Consider the following 21,289-nt stretch of genomic DNA (forward strand, 5'->3'; position numbering starts at 1 on the left):
CCTCCACGTGGGCACAATGGCACATATGCACCCCCATACAACACACACTCACACACAGTTACACAAAATAAAACAAATGAAAAAGTAATTTTAAATGTGAATACATATCCCTGTTATATTCCTAAATCATTGAAAGGTTATTTCCTGATGATATATATATATATATAACTTTGTGTCCATCTTCTCATAGTCCTCATATTTTTCTTATTTCTCAAGACGACAACTCTTATCATGATTTCATTATCTTTCTGCCCAATATGATATGAACACTTTCCTAATAAATACATATGTGAAAATGATATTGTCTCAGTTTCTCCTAACATTTCTCCCCTTGTATATAAAATGACTAATCGCAAATAGAATTGTATTTAATAGCAAACTATTTGCTACATGTGGTATGGTTTACGGACACCATCCCATAGTCTACTCAAACATCTCAACAGGTTTTAGATAGGAATTTAGACTAATCTGCTGAAAAGGCAGCATTCATGCTGCTAGGCTTAAGTATGCTGTGAAGCAGGGGTCAAGGAAGCCAACTATCTGTAGAAAATTATCGACCTTGTCATATTATAAAATTATGATGTTGTAGGACATTGATGTAAGGAGGAAAGACCATGCAGGAACAGAGAAATCATGTGGTCATATGCCCGTGAAAGGGTATGGCCTAGAAATAAAATGGAGCTGCTACCAGCTCAACTGTACACTTCTAGCTTCTACAAGTTTTTTTCATTTTGTTTGGATTATTATTACCTTAAGCCGAATTTCCTTGTCTGAATTCTGCATCTCATCATACCTGCATCTCAATAGTACCTGGAGCTCTTACCAGCTTCCATGTTGCAGCTGGACTCCAGAAGCTGATACCAAAGCATGACAGGAGAGACTGCCAACAAGAGCAACTATGGACCAGTCGAACTAACACACACTAGGCTCATCCTGAGATGAAACTTCAAAGAGTTCACTCACATATTTCTGTTTCCTTTCACCTGTTTGCAAAGAATATGGTCAGATTGGTAGAGTCTCCATTGTCTTGGATTCTTCACAAGCAGTGTGAGCCACAATGCATGCTTTAGAATATATAGATCAAAAAGAAAAAAGAAAAGATAAAAATCATGATATAATCAGAGTAGGTATTGGAATCCATTTTGTTTGTTTATAATCAAAGCATGGATTTTAGGTCCTCAAACCAGGGATCCATGGGAGAAAGATGTTGAGGAATATCTTAAGTTCTTTTATTTGATAGCAATTTCTATTTTTTTTTCTGAATTTAGCAGCAACTTTGCTAAATACCTTAAGAGACTGTGCACTCAAAGAGATGCAAATTGGCAATTGACAAGAAATATAGGAAAGGGCAAAACATGTTGTAAAACCATCTACCAGGCGTATTCTGCAATGCCAGAAGCATAGTTGTGTATTATACTTATGCCCTTCCCAGAAAGTAGGACAATCATAAATACACATGCTGGATTGACTTATTAAAGCCATGAACATTTAGCAATGTCATTCACTCAAGTATGACAGTAAGATTAAAAGTTAGTATCATTTCTTGTTCTTGAAATGCCGTAAGCTTGTTTCTTGTGCTACATTATACAAATGGCACAAAGGGGATACAGAGAACATATCTTATATACCATACTTTTAAAAAAAAATACTTTGATCAATTCAGAGATAACTTGGCCTCCACAAAACTCAAATGTTGCTCAGGTTAAGGTCCCACCAAGAGCCCACCTGCTTTTCACAGGGATAGAAATGGTCTCCGGAGTGGCACATTTTCTACTGTTTTGTTTTTTGTGAGATACACTAGTTCAGAATATATTGATAAATGCCTGGGAATCATCTAAAACAAAGGGTAAAAACAATAACATAAAGAAATATGAGCCTTTTGTGTAAATGGGTAGCCTATGCAGGCCTAAACTAAACAATTCCCATTTGACGATAGGATGAATTATAGATGAGAAGGGGGTTCCAGGAGGTCTGTGTTGGTCTCTCTTTGATATTTTTCATTGATACTCCTCATGACTCTACTGTTATAAAAGGAAGAATGAATGATCTTCCCTCAGTTACTCCAAGCTTCTCTGGCTGTTCTTCCTTACCTCCTATTCTACTCATGTGCTTGCACAGGTTACTTTTTCCAATTTACTGATATTTTCTCTAGTCTAGTTAAATGCAGCTAATTAATAAAAATATTTTTATTTTAACATAATTATAAAGAGAGTTTATTATGCAAAAGGAAGGTATTAGGAGCCCAGATTGGTACAAATGGGAATATCACACATCAACAACTATAGATAGTTTAATAAGTGAATTGAGAAAAGTCTTTTTGGTGGTACTCGAAAATGAACCCAGGGCCCTCCACATGCAGTTGAAGTGCTCTATGTCAGAGTATTGTTCCCAGCTGGACCTGACTTATGTGACCATGCTCTACAAATTTCTTTGTCACATTTCAAATTCAAGACTCCCCCAAGCAAGCAGCTAATGCCTGAAATTCAGTTTTGGTGGAAAAACAAAAACAAAAAACAAACATCACATAAATTTAAACACTATAACCTCTTATCATGCAAGACTGATTTGAAAATCACCTATTATATAGGAGATTCAACATTTCTCAAGTTTTATTTACTTATTCTTTTGTTGTAGATGGAGCTCGCCAAAGAAGAAAAATGTGAATTTTTGCCTTTCCTTTCCCCACGGAATGTTATAGTCAAAGATGGGAAAATTGTGGCAATGCAATTTGTTCGGACTGAGCAAGATGAAACTGGAAACTGGGTTGAAGATGAAGAGCAGAAGGTGCGCCTGAAGGCTGATGTGGTCATTAGTGCCTTCGGTTCTGTCCTGAGTGACCCCAAAGGTAAGACCTTCCTGGGAGCTCCCATGTGTGATGCTGTGGGTGTTGTTTTACAGCGCTGAGTTTCCACATTTCAACCACTTTTTCCCATCTCAATGTTCATTTCCATTTGCTAGTAGGGACTTCAAACAATCTTGATTTAAAAGGCTTAGAAATGCTATTACCGAATATATGGAATTAATTTAAAGTAGAAAGAATTGAAAAGAATGTGAATCTTCATTTTAAGCTAATATCCAAGATGCATATTCTATTTTATGATAATGTTTGACTTGTTTCCTATAAAAGAATGGCCTTTCTTCAATTAGAGTAGAATAAAAAGATGTAGCTGAAAAAGTGGAACCATCAGTTTTAAATGATATAGAGACATTAGAATATAATGAAAAGCAGAAATTCAGAATCCATATTTATTACCAGTGCCAGGACAAACCATCTCTCTGAACACGGGACATCAGCATTATCCCTTAGAAGTTCAAAATCCTGTCATTTCATCTGAGTGGCCTAACTGGATATGGGGGAGGGTAATGAAATGCTTAGACACATCATAAGAGAGGAAATGTTTTATATAACATTTCAACCTCAGAGTTATCAGTCAAATGAGAGACAGACTGCCCTGTTTTGTAGCCCTCCCACCCAGTACTGTTGTAAATGAAAGCTGACATACCAAGGCACCTTCATTTTCCAAATCTTTACCTTCCAATTCACACTGTTGAAATGACAATTATCACTTTTATTTTCTGAAAGGAAAATAAAAGGCCTTTCTGCTGTTCAGACAGCCACTAAGAACAATAATAACAGAAAATCTAAACCTGACACTTCTGCCTATAATGCCTACTGCATTCATGTGAAAACTTCAGGTGTCCGAAAGAGAAGGAGCATGCATGCAAATGTAGGTTTTTATGCAACAGATAGGGCAGGATTCAAGCAGTCAAGATTTTTTGCAGGACACACAACATCTTGGTATTTAAAAACATCCAGATGTTTAATGTCATCAAGATAAATATTTTCAAATGACAGAATGATGGCCTAAATTTGTCACTTTCCATCCAGATATGTGTATGAAGTGTAGACACAGTAACTGTGTGCTTTGTGTATTCATTAACTGAATTTATAAAGGAAAAATGAACAGTGCACAAATTATGTTCAGTTATCTAAAATATACTGTTCTCTGAAAAACAGTAAGATGTCAATGACTTTTACATAGCAATTCCACTTATGAGTCATGTATCAAAATAATTTAGCTCACATATCTAAATTATATTCCGTGACTGGCAGTCTGATATTTTTTAAAGTATTATTTTCTAATCAGAACAGAGTACCCTGTGGCTCAGAGCACAGAAAATACCTTTTATAAACTCAGATATTTTGTTAAAGCTTAGGTTTATGTATGTGTTATTCTGCTGTTGAGTTTGTTGTTGTTGTTGTGATTGTTGTGAGATAGTGTCTCACTATATAGCTATTCCTGGGTTTAAACTTCCAATCCTCCAAGCTTGCCCATACGAATTCTGAGATTATAGGCATACACTGCCAGGTCAAGTTCTTTTTATGAGAGTATGTGTGAATTTACTTACATGTATATTAAGAACGAGATCTGATTTAGTATTTAGAGTTTAATTTATGAAGCAAAAAAAAATGAATTTGATATGTTCAGTTCCAGAGTTTCATGTTTATTCCAGAATGTGTGCATTTTGTTCCCTGTGTCTGGCTCTTGGGGTACTTCACATGGATTTTTAACAATGGCTCCTAGGAAATGCTTTACTAGGGTGTCTTTTTCCTACCCTTATCTGACATGGAATAAAATGCTTAGATTATATCCTAATGTAGAATCCCATATTATACTGAGGCCTCTCCAAATGAGCAGGCAGCTGGAATTAGCTGTGATGTTCAAACACATCCCTTTACTTTTTCCTGTTACCAGTGGGCAGTGTCTAAACTGGAAGTTTCCAGATTGTTGGTGTCTTATTGAAAGAAGTGAAAAGACGGCACACAGAGCTCACAGAGTAGAAGAAACCTTGTTCAGTATAAACAATAGTGTAGATCTGAAATGCTCTCTGAGGGATCTGGGGACATATTGAGAACGTGCTCAAGGGCTGTAATAGTTGTTTGTGCTTCCGTTTATCAGGTAGAATAGGAGGTGTAATGTGGGCCCTTGGGAGCTTAGCACAAGTTGTTCTTTTTTAATTGATTGGCTTGGATTCTGTAAGGTTTTTTTCCCCTAATGGGAATATTCGTCCCTATAATAACACCTGATTTTAATCCTATGTACACTGAATATGCATAGGCATAAGATAAACATTGGTTTCTCATAAAGGTTCACTAGGACACAGTTTGCCTTACTGTACATGCACCCAAACACAGTCCCTGCCATAAAGGTTCATTGTAGTTCCTAGATATGTCCATAATAGGCTTGAATAGAAATGAAGCATTCTCATAGGGTTTCCAAGGACTGAACAATCAGTACAGTTAAGCTCAACACAGGTTGCTACATGTTTTGTTGGGAGAACAGTGTGTGTGCATAGTATGTGCTTATGTCCTAAGTTGTCACTTGTACTGAGGAAAGGGTATGTCCATACTCTAAGCCAACGGTGTACCAGGCTATTCTCTGTGTTCATATGTTTGGCTGTTCTGCTCCCAAGCACTGTTTTCAATCCTGATTAGGGGTCATGGGAAACTCTTTAAAATCGGTAAGGGATTTGGATTTTAGAACTCAACTAGATCTTTTAAAACTCATATAATAATGATAATTTTAAAGTCAGAAAACTTTCATATGCACACAAGTATTCTAAGTATACTAAAATCAGTTTATTGGAAGAAAATTATATCCATTCATGTTATCCCTTTTCTACCCGAGTTTGTTTAATTCCACTGACTGTGGAGTGTGATTCTCATATGATTGTCACGAACATGATACACATTTTAATGTATCCATCAATAACTGGCGTCATAAAACGTTAGGATCTCTTGTCACTTTTTGTCTCTTCTTTCTAAATTTATTTTGCATAGACTCAGTAAGTTGCATGAAAACTCAGAAACATCCTTTCACACCTTATGCAGTTTTATCCATTTGACAATGTTAAATATTTCTGTTTGAAATGCTCTTCTCCAAGTCATTTAACCTTACTATGGTTCAGCTCTTCATCTATCAAAACAACAAGACCAAGCATAATAAAACCGTCTCTCCTACCCTGCAAGAGGACTGTCAGAATAAAATGAAGTAATGGGAAAGTGCCTTGCAAATAAGACTATAAACAGACTATTATGTTTATGGCATTCCTCGTTCCTGTATTTTCCTTTTAGTTATTTGTAAGCCTGTCACTGACTTCCTCCGTCTTCTTGCAGTTACTTTATAGTCCTTTCCCAAGTCCAGGAGTTGCAAGTTAATTGAATAGACAGCTCTTAGGAGGAAAAGGATTATCAAACAATATTTTAAAAGAACGTAAAAGCAAAAACCCCTTCAATATGCTTTGCCACTAACAAAAAGCAAATGATAGCTATGTTGAAATTATTTCACACCCAAATCATAATAGCTATCATCAAGAGAACAAAAAGACAACAGATGGTGATAAGAATATGGGGAAAGAGGAACACTATATACTGCTGCTGAAAATGTAAACTGGTAGAGTCTCTGTGGAAACCAATGTGGAAGTTTCTGGAAATTAAGATGACCAAAGGATTCAGCTTTCCCATGCCAGAATGTGTGCCAGGAAGAATCTGTATCAGGGAGCCATAGATGTATGTGCACATCTATGTTCATTTCTGTGATAATCACAAGGGCTAGGATCTGGAACAAACTTATATGTCCTTCAGCAAATGAATGGTCAAAGAAAAGGTAGAATTGAGGGTGTCAAATTTAGGCAATTTTGTATTTATATTTAAATCCCCTTCCATTACCATCTGGAGCCAGACTGGCAACTGTGAAATATATATGTTGTCAGTGACTTTTAATCCATAGAGAGAACTCTTTACCAAACTCATATTTCAATTTCCCACTGAAGATACAAGTGTATACCTGACTGGATATACTTTTCATGGAGATTACTGTGACCTAGGCTATGACCCAAACATCTTTTCTAACTTCCCAGCTATAAACTTTCATTCTCTCATTCTGAAATATTGACTTGTAAGAGATACATATCAAATGCTCTTTCTGCTCATATAATACCAAATATTAATTCGAATGAAAATTCCAAGGAGCTTTTTAGTTCCTTGAAACTACCATGGCAGCTGACATATTAACACCTCACATACATGTACAAATGCGCTTATGCATTCGACTTGAACCAACCTTTCAAGGATATAAATTTTAATAAAACTATTTTTTTTCTGAGAATCAGGCCAGTTTGTTTTATTTTTCTGAGAAAAAGTAAACAATTATTTTATTCTCTGACAGTAACTTTTTTCCTTGTTTGGCATAAATTATTACATTCATTATAATTTGATGATTATTAGATTAGTTAGAGCTTGTTGGGTGTATCAGCTCAAACAAGAGCTCCAGAGCTGGGCTGCTCATATGGAAGCCTGCCCCAATCCCTTCTTCCCTTTTTTCTCTTAGGAAGTTTCTTTGAATTTCATGGTCCTTTTGTGTAAGCAAAATGAATTCGTATCTATAACCTAATGTCACTTTTAAAAGAAATGAAATAATATCTGTGAAACATGTATAGTTAAAGTATCTCATAAAATTGGATATGATTTTTATCACACACCAAATATTTTAATAACTAAATCATATTTTATTACACATTCACTATAAACTTTGTGTAGAAACAAATGCTTTAAAAATCAGAATGTCTTCATGATATTGGCGCCTCTGTCAACTGTTCATTTGATATATTCTGTTGGTTTTATTTGTGAAAAAAATCAAAATTTTAATGGTCTATAAAATGTTAAGATGTTTTATTTTCAAATACAATGGTTGCCTTGGAGTACTGGAACACAATTCTTTATGCAAATTCTTACTTGCACCAATATCCTTTTTGTGTTTCAAAAAAATCAGGTATTTGAAGAGCAAAGCAATTTAAATCACTTTGGTTTTTCAAACTGAAAACAGATTTTATTAGTTTATTTGTTCTAAGGGGAATGCCTGTTTTTGAGATGGAAAAATGAAGCACTTCTGAGGCTAGTAAACTCCTGAAAAGTATGAGGTAATAGGAGTTTTAAAATGCAAGGTTTGGAAAGGAAGGTAGAAGAAAAGGTGATTGGTTGACTTATCTAGTTAGCATTGTACAGGGGGCAGGGGCTTGGTTCCTGAGCTCCAAGGGACACAGCCAGGGGAAGCCAACCTCTAAGGGAAGGGGTTTATACACAGCATCAAGGCCTGCAGTTTCTGCTCATCGCAGCAGGAACTAGAGATAACAAGCACAATGCCCAGATCTTTCTGAATCTTTAATGCAGCCCTTAGAAACCAACTCCCTTGATGGCATTAATTGCAATTAGTTGCATAAGGGAGTGTTTTGTGGAGGAGGGAGAAAGATGGTTTTAGAATCACTCATCGATCTATTAGAAGGCCCTCAGAAAGGTCTTTGAAGCCTTGTGGGAAAGTCAAGCTTTCTACGGGTACTATCTTCAAGTGTGGTGTGGAGTCTCCTTCTTCCCTGGAGAGAAAAGGTGCAGGTCATGGCTTAATTGTTTTTATTCTGACAGTCCAAATGAGAAATTGACAGGCAAGATACGATTTGCCTGAGATCTTAGCAAAGTGGATACTCTGGAGTTTGCAAATATGTTTGACTCTTCTGTAGGGAGAAATTCTATAATATTATTTTCATGTGAGCTTAAGATGGGTCAAGTGCCAAGCCACCAAAGTTATTTATACTATAAAAGACTTGAAATCAATGTTATTTTACAGCTTATTAAAATATTATTTATTGAGTAATTCACCAATGGAAATAGAACACTAAGATTTTTTTCAGGATCACTGTGTTGTTTATTTGTGTTGTCTATTCCATGTACAAAAAGATAGAGCATTTTTTTTCTAGAAATTGGTGGCAGTACTTAACAAGAATTTTATTTGGCTATCAAGTCCTTTTGACTTCCAGTTTGCTTAAGTCTCCTTCTTCCTTACAGAAAAGACAAAGAAAAAAGGTAAGGGATGAAGTACCACCTTAAGAAACTTTCAAATCTGCTGCATTGTATGTATTTTACTAAATGATGCAACAAACTTCAAAGAACAGGTAGAGACCAGATAGAGCACTGGATTTTCTAGCTGGGTGGGAGAGTATTTTTTGCTATTGCAAAACCTTAAAGGAAGTGACTTCCCAGTGATCAATATCAGTAAGAACAGTTGAGACATATTCAAGCAGTAAAGTGGTCAGAACAGTGTCACATATTGGATATATTAGGAAGGTATCACTTGCCTGGAAGTTTTCCCATTTGTATTTTCAAAAGTGCTAGAAGAGATTAAAACAATGGTGTGTTCTGGCTCTCTCATTCCAGGTGCTTGTTTGCTTATGAAGTTCTGACAGCCTGCTATCTCAGACTCTGAGCTAGGAGGTCTGGGAGGAAAGTGGGGGGAAAGAATTTGCACACTGTATTTCCAGAAATGCAGTTTAAAGGAGAAACCCCTCCCCCTTAGAGTCAACTGATCTGGAAGGGGTTTAGAGTCTCAAGGAGGCACAGAGCTGGGTGTGAGGGCTCAGGGAAGCTTCTTGGAGGAAGTGGGTTAAAAGTTGAAGGCTGAATGATATGTAGGAGTTTCCAGGTGGAGTGGAGGTGGAAGGGAGGGAAGCCACAAGATGATTATGCAATGTGCTTAACATCACACTGTTAGATTAAGTAGTCATTTTACAGTCATTTAAAAAAGCTGCTTTGAAAGTATGTCTTTAGAAAGTTTTCAGCAGCCTACTCATTTCATACATGTCCTTATCTTTATAAATGAAGGTATGAATTTTTCACTTTCATTAGAACTTCATTATTTGATGGTTTCTACCATGCATCATATTATTAATCTCCTTGCAATATACAATTGTTGAGGGACTGCTGGAAGCCCATTCATTTGCAGGGACTTCAGACATGACTGACTAAAGGGAAATCTTTGCCTGCCAACCTAATGATAGAAGTTATCAGATACACATTGCTACAAAATATGCTAATCAGATCAGGAGTGGGTTCTACAAACAAGTAGACATTTTCCTGATAAATGGAATATCACATACAAAACCATGGTCTGACAAGATACCTTCATGTGGCCAGGCAATGAATGGGAGAGATTCAGTTAGTTGAAACAGATGGCTTAGTTATGTAAGGATGGGAAGTGGGCAGGGATAAGATGAAAGGAAATTTGGCTATAAATTCCTATTGAGTCAAAGGACTGCATGCTAAGCTAAGTTTGCTACTGTTGTTGTTAAATTACATATCAACCAACCAGGTGACAAATGGATTCAATGCTTTAGATATTGGAGATACCTTTATGTCAAACAAGATAGTGTTGCTGGATGTTATTTCTGCCTCGTATCTAATTGTATTTTAAACTACATTATTCAAAACAGGAGTTAGAAGCCAAGGGTTTGGTTACTTTTGGTTGGTGACTCATGCAGGCAAGTGTGTTTTCTGTACACACTTCTTTCTTGGGTGAGAAAATTTTATTTGCTCAACTTCAGGATATGATCCCACAAACTAGAAGGAAGCTGCCCTAGTAACATGATGGAGAAGCTGTGCACAAATGGTAATTCCCAGGCAACATGGACCAAGTATTAATTAATTAATTTATTTTTGTTTTGGTTGTTGCTATTGTTTTAAGATTTATTTTAATTCTTAAATAGTTCTTTGAAATTTTTATAGAACATGTTTTGATCATATTCTTACTTCCCCCTCAACTCTTCCCAAATGTAACACCCTTTCCTTTCCACCTTTCTTTTCCTCGTCAAAGCCAATTTGTACTTCTCAAATACTCTTTGATGTGTGGCCTTCTGCTGAAGCATGGTTGATTTATCAGAGTCTTTGATTCTAAGGAAAACTAACCCTTCCTCTCCAGGCAGCTAAGGATTGTCAAAAACTTCTCGACTTGGAGTGGGTCTATGTTCAAATCCCCTTCCATGCTGAGACTTAGGCTTTGACAGGTCTCATCATATATGCAGTTACCATGCTCTGTGCAGAGACATTGTTTCCTTGTAGTCATATACTGCTACTGGCTCCTATACTGCTTTTCTTCTTAGCTTCTGGGGTGGACCCCATGTCCTCATGCTTACAAGACAAATCCTTTACTGACAGGGCTGTCTTCTTAGCTCCTGGCCCTCAGTATTTCCAACCTCCTTCTTAAGTTTCCTGAGCACTGGGACTGCAAAAGTGCTCCACCACATCCAGCTTCATTTACCCGTTTTTCCCTTGTCATATCTTATTTCTTAGACTAGGAGCTATTATTCAGTGAATGGATGGCTAAATGTAAGTTGTTATAGCAATTTCTTATGGAAATGTGATAAATGAAAATAGTAGAAATGACTTTGGACTCCCAGCAAAATCTCTCCTGCCAAACTATGACACTTTTACTTCATGATAGCAAGTGTCTTGAAGTAATGACATCTAAGTTTTATTTCATGGTACTGTGCTCCCTCCACCCTTTAATGCATATGAACCCTCACATTAGTATTTCATTTTAAAATGTCTGCGTATACTACTTGGTTGGTTCACTGATGAGCATAAACTCATCATAGTCTATTCTGCACCTTGCCATGCTTTTAATTATATTTTGGACAAGAAGCATTCCCAGGAGACTAATAGGAAAACTATCTATTTTCTTAAAAATTGCCTTTTTTATCAGAAAGATTTTTTTTCTGGCTCGATTTATTATCTTTCTATTATAAACTATTCTGCACAGAGAGAAGATGGAGTGTAGAATTGCGTGCCAGTACTGGCATTTCCACAGAATAACCATTGAACATAATGGAATCCTTGCACAGTTTTCCCTTAGACTTATTTTAAAGCATAGAAGTGAGGAGGAGGGAGGTCAAACTGATAACAGTGTTGAAAGTGATTTAGAATCAACATCACATCACTTACAACTGCCGAAGACATCCGTTTGAAGCACAACATGATATTTCTGTAATTATTTTACTTCCTTTAATAACTGCATAGGAACAGGTTTGTTTCCCCAGTGAATGGCTCTGTTCAGAGCCTTTCCTTATCTTTATTTTCCAGGTTTCACCGTGCTTGATACCATATGCATTCTTACAGGGAGACAGTGGATAAATCAAATCAAAGTCATTTTCCATCAAATCAAAGATTACATATAAGAAGCAGAGCAGTGGCATGTAACAAGTTTTCTTGGGGAAAGGAGGCAGAAAATGGAAAAATAACGTAATTGTTTCAGAGAACAGAAATCATAAAATATAGTTAACAGTATTCAACATATAGTGAATGTTATAGAAGCCTTGTAACTTATTGACCAGGTGTTATTATATTTGTTTTTTAAATACTGGTTACCTATAGTGTAATAAAATGCTATTCTTTGAAAAATAAAACAAAATATGCTTATTCACCAATAATGATACAATTTAGAATTAGAATATACATTGAAACAAATGAAAATAAGTTTTTCAGTGTTTTCAAATTCCTAGCTTTTTATGTTTTGAGTTTCAGGGACAATAATAAGTATCCCAGGTATTCTTGAATTTTTCCAATTATATTTTAAAGATGTGCCGAACAACCTTATTATTCTATAATTAATAGAGATGAAAATCTTTTTTACAGAATAACATACACTAAGTTTATAGTACTTACAAAGACATATCCTATAAGAATATTCATGCAAAACATAATGAAAAATAAATTCAGGTCATATAATAATGTAACAGCCTCTAATAGAATCACAGATACACTGCCTATTTAAAAACTTATTTTATTTTGAAAGTAAAATATTATTCTTAAACCCAATATTCTTTCCAGATTTCAAACTACACTAAGTTATTGTGATAGGTAAAAACCAAGATCTAAAAGTCAGTTAGATTGTAAAGTGATGAAAGATATGGAGTATTTACTAATATTGTGGCTAATATCTATTTTGTTAATAACTCTGGATTTATATTCTTTATTGAGTAGATGAGTATAAAAAGAAAATCCTAATCTAAAGTAGGTTTAATCTAAAATTGGCTTAATGTAGAGATTTGTTTTCATGTACATTCTGATTAAGATAAAATTCATGTTCAATCATATTTAATATTTACTGTCACTTACAGATGTTACTCAAGTCAAATAACATATTCTGGTATTTCTGAGTAGCATCCTGAATTAATCTTTACAACCATCCATGGGTCTTTTCCAAAGTCTTCAGTGATTAATGTTACTTGTCAGTATCTTTTATTTCCATGGCCCCAATAGTTAGAATATTGTCCTAATTATTTATTCCAGCTGTGTTTAAACACCATGACCAATGTACCTTATGGATGAAATAATTTCTTAGTTTTCATTTCAAAAGATGAGTCCATGACTTTCAAGTTGAGCAGCAGACAGGCAGGCATGGTGCTGGAACAGTAGCTGAGGGTTTACATCTGATCCCCAAGCATTAGGCATGGAGGACTCAGTAGGAATGGTGTAGGCTTTTGAAACCTCAAGACCCTTCTCCAGAAGGCCACACCTCCTCAAATTAGGCTACATTTCTTCATGCTTTTCAAACCATTTCCTCTTCCTAGAATGTTCAGCCCTCTGCTTCTTTACCAGATGGATTCATTCCTCCCCTCCATTCTCCAGTATTGATACCATCTTCCTAAAGAATGCCCTTCTTGACTCTCCATGCTACTAGGATCTAAAGCACCCCTTCTACTTTTTACCATAAACTCTGCCATCTAGAAATTATATTTTTCATGATGTCCTCTCTGTAGCCTGTTTCTCCATTATATGGTTCCTTAATTGCTTATTGTTTATTTTTGTTTTCTGCAAGGTATAACCCACATGGACTGGTCACTTATCTTTGGCTTATAATAGTACCTACATTAATATATGGAGCAACCCTATTAGACAATAAATAGTTCCTAATGAGATAAATGAATACAAGCCAATTCCTCAGCTTTTATTTTGTTTATGTTGCTAAACTTTCAGTAAGAGTGGCCCACAAACACCACCTTATGTCTTTGCTGCACTCCATATCCTTAATGCCCTTCCTTGTGAGTTTTGTTACTAATATTTTACTGTTCATTGCTTTCTAGATTAGGAGACATTGTGACCTGCTTTTTATTTTTCTCTTGTGATTGACACTTCCTAAAATTGCCTCACAAGGCTAAGAAATATTTTGGTCCTCATCTAAATCAAATAAATCTTTCTGAATTTTAGTTCAGGTTATTCTTGCTGCCTGTTTTTACATGCTTGACTTGATTTTTTTCACCTGTATTTGCATTTCTTCTTCCAAACCTTTAGATATCCCTCAACAGCATCCAGTACTCCAAGATGTGCTTTATACCCCCAAGTTCCCTGGATTTCTCCAATCTACATGCTTGGCTGATTTGCTTTCTGATTTTAGATCTTAACAGTCAGACTGTGTAACTTACCTGTCTAATGATAATACTGAGATCATAGCTATTCTGTTGGTCTCCAAAGAGATAATGTATTCCTGACAGTCCAGAAACAGCCAGAAGTTTACAAAAACACACATTACCAGTTTCCAATGCTATCATCATAAATACTCTGGGATGTAGCTTTGGTCAATTCAAAAGGTATTTCCCAACTGCATAAAACTCAACTGGTTCCTACATAAGGAAGCTATATATTGAATTGTGCATTACTAATGTACAAAATGTGTTTAAACACAATTCTACTATGTGTTTTAAATTTGCATTGATGTGTGCCTACTGACGATTGACAAGGGGGGGGAAAAAGCTGTAAGATGGATATCAAAAAATAACATTAATGAGCTGCTAAAGCTAAAATTACAGGAACTTATGAAATTGGTTAAACATAAAAACCATTAAACTGTTTACTGAAGCTTCACAGATATACTGCAGCTAATGAGCATTTCTGCTATTTAAATAAGCCCAAATTGAACACACATTACATGGATACATAATTAGTCATGGCAGTCAAACACACATAGACTTACTTTTAAAGCTCTATTTAGGAAATCTTTTCCATTTGATTTATTTTGTTAATTAAAATATTTTCTTCAGCATTCATTTATATTTTAATAATATTGTTTTCACAAGTAGCATAATCTTCTCTTGGCTTTCTGTGTTTTTGTTTATTCTTTAAATGTAGCAAATGGGAATTTTATATTGGGCATCTTTTCTTAACCCCTTTCTGTAATTGTTTATATCACTTGGTGGCATCACTCAGCATTTTACAATTTTCACTCATTGGGAATTACATGAGAAATATCTCAGCAGCCTATCGTTTTTCACTGTCTTGTAATTATCAAGAAGTATTAAGCACCCAAATATGCATAGAATTATGATGATTATGGTCCAAATCAGATTAAAGGATGATCTATTCCTTCAAGGAGTTTGTGGTCTTAAGTAGAGGGTAACATTGAATATAAATAAGCAAATCAAAGTACAGCATTTGGGAATCCAACAGAGAATCTGAAAACAATCCCCACATATTTACTTCAAGAGCACTGACCTCCTTGAGGAGATCTTTTCCAGAGAAAATGAAATCAAATCTTCAAGGAGTTCACAGAGTCTTGAATAGATGGAATTATTATGGAGAAATAAGCAAATCAAGGTGAAGTGTTTGTGTGGGTCTAATTCTGAATTGATTAGTTGGTCAGTTTAAGAATGGAAATGAAGCTCCCAGTGGCATATAAGGACAACAGAAGCCATTTATGAAGCCTGCTATTGGCAACTATCCTTTTAATAACTCTGGGAACCTCTTTATCCTTAGCATGATGGGTTTAGAAAACTGACCCCTACTTTTAGTTGCCCTGAATACTAAAATACAACCAAACTGAAAATAATCCAGAGAGAGAAGTAAGGAAGACAAAGAGTTAAAGCAATTGAAAATAACCACACACCTAATATTTCCCCCATGGTATGTTTTTTTATGCTAGAAACTTTTGAAAGGGAAACATTTGGGTTCTCTCCCCACAGTGGGCTGTCTTTCATTGTGCTACTAAGAACTACATGAAAACTGGTCAATCAAGACACAATAAGATGTAACCTAGAAGCTAAATAAATGGAACACGAAACTCTAAGCTAACAAACAAAAACAAGAATAAAACAATACTTAATTAGGGTCCTCTTAGGTGGCAGTGATTTTGCTAGACACTGGAGAAGTTGATAACTTAGGTAGACTCCCAGGAAATCAGGGAATAGTGAAAACAAAAGAATTAAATGAAATCACACAATGCCTACTTTAACAGAAATTGCCAGAAAACAATTCATTGAAACATCTAGATGCTGCATCTTCAAGCTTGTCAAGACTGCTGTCATTTGATGTCCCTCCAACATTCACCTCTCCATTTGAACTACTTCTGGGACTCCAGTGGGAAGTCTGCAGAGATCATTCTTGGCCCATTCATTTTGATTTTCTCTTACCCCTCGCGTCAGTAATAAGGAAGGCTTTGGGGTAGGAAACAATTCAATTCAAATAGAATTTTTGCCACCTCTCAGCTATAAGGAAAATGGTAGTACCTACCATCAGCATCTGTTTTTTGATTGGAATGAAATAATATGAAAATATGCAGCATTAATTCCTACCAATTACAACAAATCTGTGAATGCCAAATGATTTTCCTCACATTGAGAAATGGCAGAATTAATAGACTGCAAGAAGTAAGTAGGAGAAAATTCACCAGATGGGTTCACAGATCTTATTAACCGAGCCCATAGTGAGGTTATTGGAAACAAAGATGATGTCAAGATGCTTCAGCTCTATTTTTAGGCCATTAAAAAATGAAGAAAATACTGAAAGATAGCCTAGATAATTACAAAATATGGTGAGGGCAAGAAAAAAATCAGAGTGGTATGCTGGAAACCAAGCCCAAGGACTCTCAGAATGACATGGTCACCTCTTGAAGGTTGACAAGAAATGATGACAAGCAGTGTCACAGATGGGGAGAAATCAAGGTCCCTGCTCTTTCATAGCCCTAAAAGGAAGAAACTCCTTTCCATCATGTCTGGTGGGTTCCTCATGTAGCTCACCCTATACTTAGCCCTAACGTATGATAATTTCTGAAGGTCACAAGATTTAACAACCTGGAATGAATTAACCATTTTAATGAAACTCCTAAGAAGGTAATTTGAGTGACAGGTGAAGGTTTGGGATGCTTTCAAAATGGAAGATATGGTGCATATGTGTAACTATATCTGTCTTAGAAGTAATGGATATGGTAAAGTGGCAGGAGGAGATGGCATGGAGAGCAAAGCCATCCTTTGAAAGGCCCATGGGCTTCAGCAGCTCTTAACAGGAGAGGGGGTTCTTAAATACTAGGAAGAAGGAAGAGTGGCATATTGGATATTGATCCAATTATTTTTTAGTTTTGTCAGTGTGAATAGAAGCTAGGTCTTACATAGTAGCCCGTTGACTTTCTAGAAAAAAATTTGATAAGGACAATTTTTGATAATAGAACAAGGAAAAAAGACTCATCAGGCCTTGGGAACAGAAAAATCAAAGGTCTCCAGGGTGCCCATAAGGGTTTACAAGAAGAAGATTGAATTCACTAATAATTATGAAATGGAGAGGAAGAACTGAGCAGGATAGTGAACTGAGCTTGGATGTGATAACTTAGAAGGAACAGGGAATGTCCTGATAATTCATTCTTTCTTTTTTTCTTTCTTTCTTTCTTTCTTTCTTTCTTTCTTTCTTTCTTTCTTTCTTTCTCTCTCTCTCTCTCTCTCTCTCTCTCTCTCTCTCTCTCTTTCTTTCCTCTCTCTCTCTCTCTCTCTCTCTCTCTCTCTCTCTCTCTCTCTCTCTCTCTCTCCTGCCTCAGCCACCATTCTGCATTCCTACTGCCTTGCTTCCCAACCAATAGTCACACTCACCCACTGAAACTGTAAGCAAGTCCCAAATTAAATGTTTTATGTTTCTTTTGTTGTGGCGTTGCTTCATAGCAATGCAACAGTAATTAAGACTTGGGAGGGGGTGAATAAAGGAAAAAGTAAAAGTAGAGTTTGAGATCATCTTCATTGCGATCAAGTTTAGGGCCACAAATGACTATGATTTCTAGTGGAGGATGTTCAGTGGACTGGATATTAGAGAGCTGAGAAGAGGAATGCTTAGAGATGGAAACACATACAATCCAAGAAAAAACAACTTTAAAAATGGACAGAGTTTAGACAGAAGAGTTTTGCACACATGTAAGAAGAAAGCAGATAAAAAAAAAAAAAACTTCATGTAGTTTAGCTGCTGGATGCTAAAGGTAGATGGAAAAGGAGAACAGAGCCACAGGATGTGGCAAGCAAATAGACCATAGATTCATTGGATGGACAGAATGGAAGGCATCATTGTGTGGTGAGAAAAAGGAACAGTAGGGATTACTCTAACAAAGTGGATAAAAAGAGATGCAGATATGGCTATGAGAAGAGAGAAATATGTCAAAATCCAAAGTTTCAAAGTAGACAAGGAAAAGAGAAAAGTATAAATACTGTATGGGAGACAGCATAAGAAATAACGTGAGAAAAGCCTTGAGAAACAGGAAGATGCAAAGTCAAGGGGGTTTTCTCAGGGTAGGTGAGGGGAAATGGTAGCTTCTAACTTTACATCCTGATTGTATGCTTAGGGATGTATATGTAGTCACAGAAGCTGCTGTCCCAACATGGTGCTCTCAGCTGAAGATGTTTTCTGTTTCCATCCCCTGCTTTCTCCCAGTTCTCCTTCTTTTAAACAGAATTCTCAGATCCTGCCTCTGTTCTTCCGATCTTTTGATCTGTTTCAGACTTTGCTTTCTTCTCTGAAGTGCTGAGATGACTGCCCTTGCTTGTTTTCTTCTCTCATCATGCTTTGGTCCTACCGGGTCATCACTGATAGCAAATTAAATAGCACTCATGGGGATGGCTTCATCTATGTTGTCAGTATAACATTTCATTATAAATGTTGAAGGATTTCTTTCCTTCCATTCCTTTATAATGACAAACTCTTCAAAGTATACTAATAATCCCTTCCATTATGATTTCTGCACTGTTGTTCTCTTGTTCATGGAGAATTAATCTATATTTATGTACTAAACTATAATGCTTTCCACATCCTTTTATAAATACTGAGTAACACACTTGTCATATGCTTATGGATTTCTCTTCTATATATATGACAGCATTGCTATGTCAGTTTAATTGACCTTGGCAATTTGCATCTGCTGCTGATGTGTCCCTAAGGGATGGTTTCTGCAATTTTAAGCTGTGGCTTATTGAAGAACTTGTATGTCACAATACAATTAAGTCTATATATAAAAGAAAGTCATTTTGTGCATAACATTAAATTGACTAAAAGTTCCTATTTCCAAACCATTTCTTGTTATAAAGCTACCATGGAGTGTCTTTGTTTTTTAAATAAGCTCCTTTTAACACAGTAGTAATTAAAGCAGAAAATTAACATAAATCTTGAATATTTGGTATGAATTAAGGACGTTTCCGTTCTTTTAAAGACTGCATAAAATTCCAGGCACCATATCATTTAGCATATTCCTCTCATTTGCAGAATAATCTGGACTGTGAATAAGCATATTTAAGGGCTCTTTTTCGAGTTCTTATTTTATTCAACTATGGAGCTCCTGGGACATATGCCTGTCTCCATCAACATACAATCCCTTGGAAATCTGTGTGAAAACTAGAAATGATCATAACAGAAAATGCCTACCCCCTTCAAGAAAGAAAGGAAAACATACAAGCCTTTATTAATATTCATTTAACACTTCACAAGAATGGCAAGCAGTTATTTGGCATGCAAATGTAAACATACATTTTTCATCCACTAGGGCCTTCATTCCTTCCAAGCTGTATCAGGGCAGTAGTGATCTGCTTCTGAGGTTTGTTTGCACTGAACTCCAAGTTGAATGTATCAGTGGAGGATTAAGAGTTTTCAGTGGTTCACAGAAGGGTGATTTCAATGATGCAGATAACAGAGGTACCCTTGTTGCAGGCAGCTGGAAAAATGGACCTCTCATGGATAAATTAGAAGGAAAATGCAGAGATTTTCTGTATTGAATTCTTATTTGGAAACTAGATAAGATCCTTAAAGGTTTACAAAAAAAAGTAGAATAATAGGAATAGTGTCTATAGTTTAAAACTCTAAAGTTCGGAAAGATGGAGTTGAGGAGATGACTTGTTCAGGAAAATGTCTGTCACCCAAGCCTACAGACCTGAGTGTTTCAATACAATAAAGAGCTAGGGACAGTAGGATCTGTCTAAAATTTTAGTGCTGGTAGCATGGAGGCAGGAAGATCCCTAATGGTCATTAGCTAGACAGTGTAGTCAAATTAATGGACTTCAGGTTTGATGAATGACCCTGTGTCAACAAATAAAAATGGAATGGGGTCAAGGTGGGATACTCACATCAACATCTGGCACTCATACACATAAGCACAGGTACATAAAATAACATACTTTGACATGTACTTACATGGAATTCAGAAAGGTGCTTTTTGATCCATATGTAGATTCAGTGAATATGTAAATACTATTTAAATATTTTATGTGCCTAAACAGAGTCTACTGTACCTGAAGGGAAATTCTTGTGGTTTGAGATTGAGGCCATCATTCTGAGAGTAGCTAGTTAGCAGTGCTGAAAGAAAACATTTAGAACTTACTGTAGCACAGTTTATACTCACATTTTGAGCATCTTCTACATTTTCAATGGTTGTTTTGTAGATACAATCCCAGGAATAGATATTCAAACTTATGCGGATTGTCACTGTTTTGTTTATATTTCATATCAAAGCCTACTAGGTGACTTTGCATCCACTTAACGTTTCAAGAGGGGAATTAGGAAGATGCTGAAGCTGAATGCCCCGCAAAAGGGCAGAAGGCAGTTCTATAAGTACTTTTTTAAAACATCAAAGATCATTTTTAATATTAAAAATTAATATATCTAGTACGGAATATAGAATCAACAAATTGCTTAATTAAAAGTAGGTTAGATCGATGTTGCAAGTGATTCATGATTACAATAGTTGATATTTAGGTCTAAGATTTTAAAAGCTGATTGAATCAAATACTAAAGAGCTTATTTTGAACAGAATGCATGTATGGATATATTGAGATATGCACTCACAAATGTGCATATAATTTTTTGGTTCATGCAGATATAAATTTGTGAAGTCCTAGCGGTCCACTTCAAGAATACAAACATTTAATGGGCTTCAGATGTAGCTCAATGGTAAATAACTTACCTAGCATGCACCAAGTTCTGTGTTCACTCCCAGTACTTCAGAATATCTTAAGAAAAGAAAAAAAGACCATTTAAACATTTAATGCTAAGCAGACCTCAAAAGGTCTGAGTGAGGGTCCTTAATTTAAATTTCAACAGCTTCACAATATATGTCTCTAATAGATGTAGGAAAACATAACTAATATATATAATCTTCCTCATTTTTATTCTTAGATG

At 35.9% G+C, this 21,289-nt stretch overlaps 1 protein-coding gene across 1 annotated transcript in view; it reads left to right on the forward strand.

Moving 5' to 3' along the window:
- The window catches only part of Dpyd (dihydropyrimidine dehydrogenase), an 851,011-nt gene that overhangs the window by 373,256 nt on the left and 456,466 nt on the right, over window positions 1-21,289 (forward strand). The window contains exon 11 of the mRNA XM_036191420.1: window positions 2,635-2,845. Coding sequence (XP_036047313.1) covers window positions 2,635-2,845 — 211 coding nt within the window. The remainder of the gene's footprint in view (window positions 1-2,634; window positions 2,846-21,289) is intronic.

This window comes from Onychomys torridus, chromosome 6 (genome assembly GCF_903995425.1).
Source record: "Onychomys torridus chromosome 6, mOncTor1.1, whole genome shotgun sequence".
Taxonomy (NCBI): domain Eukaryota; kingdom Metazoa; phylum Chordata; class Mammalia; order Rodentia; family Cricetidae; genus Onychomys; species Onychomys torridus.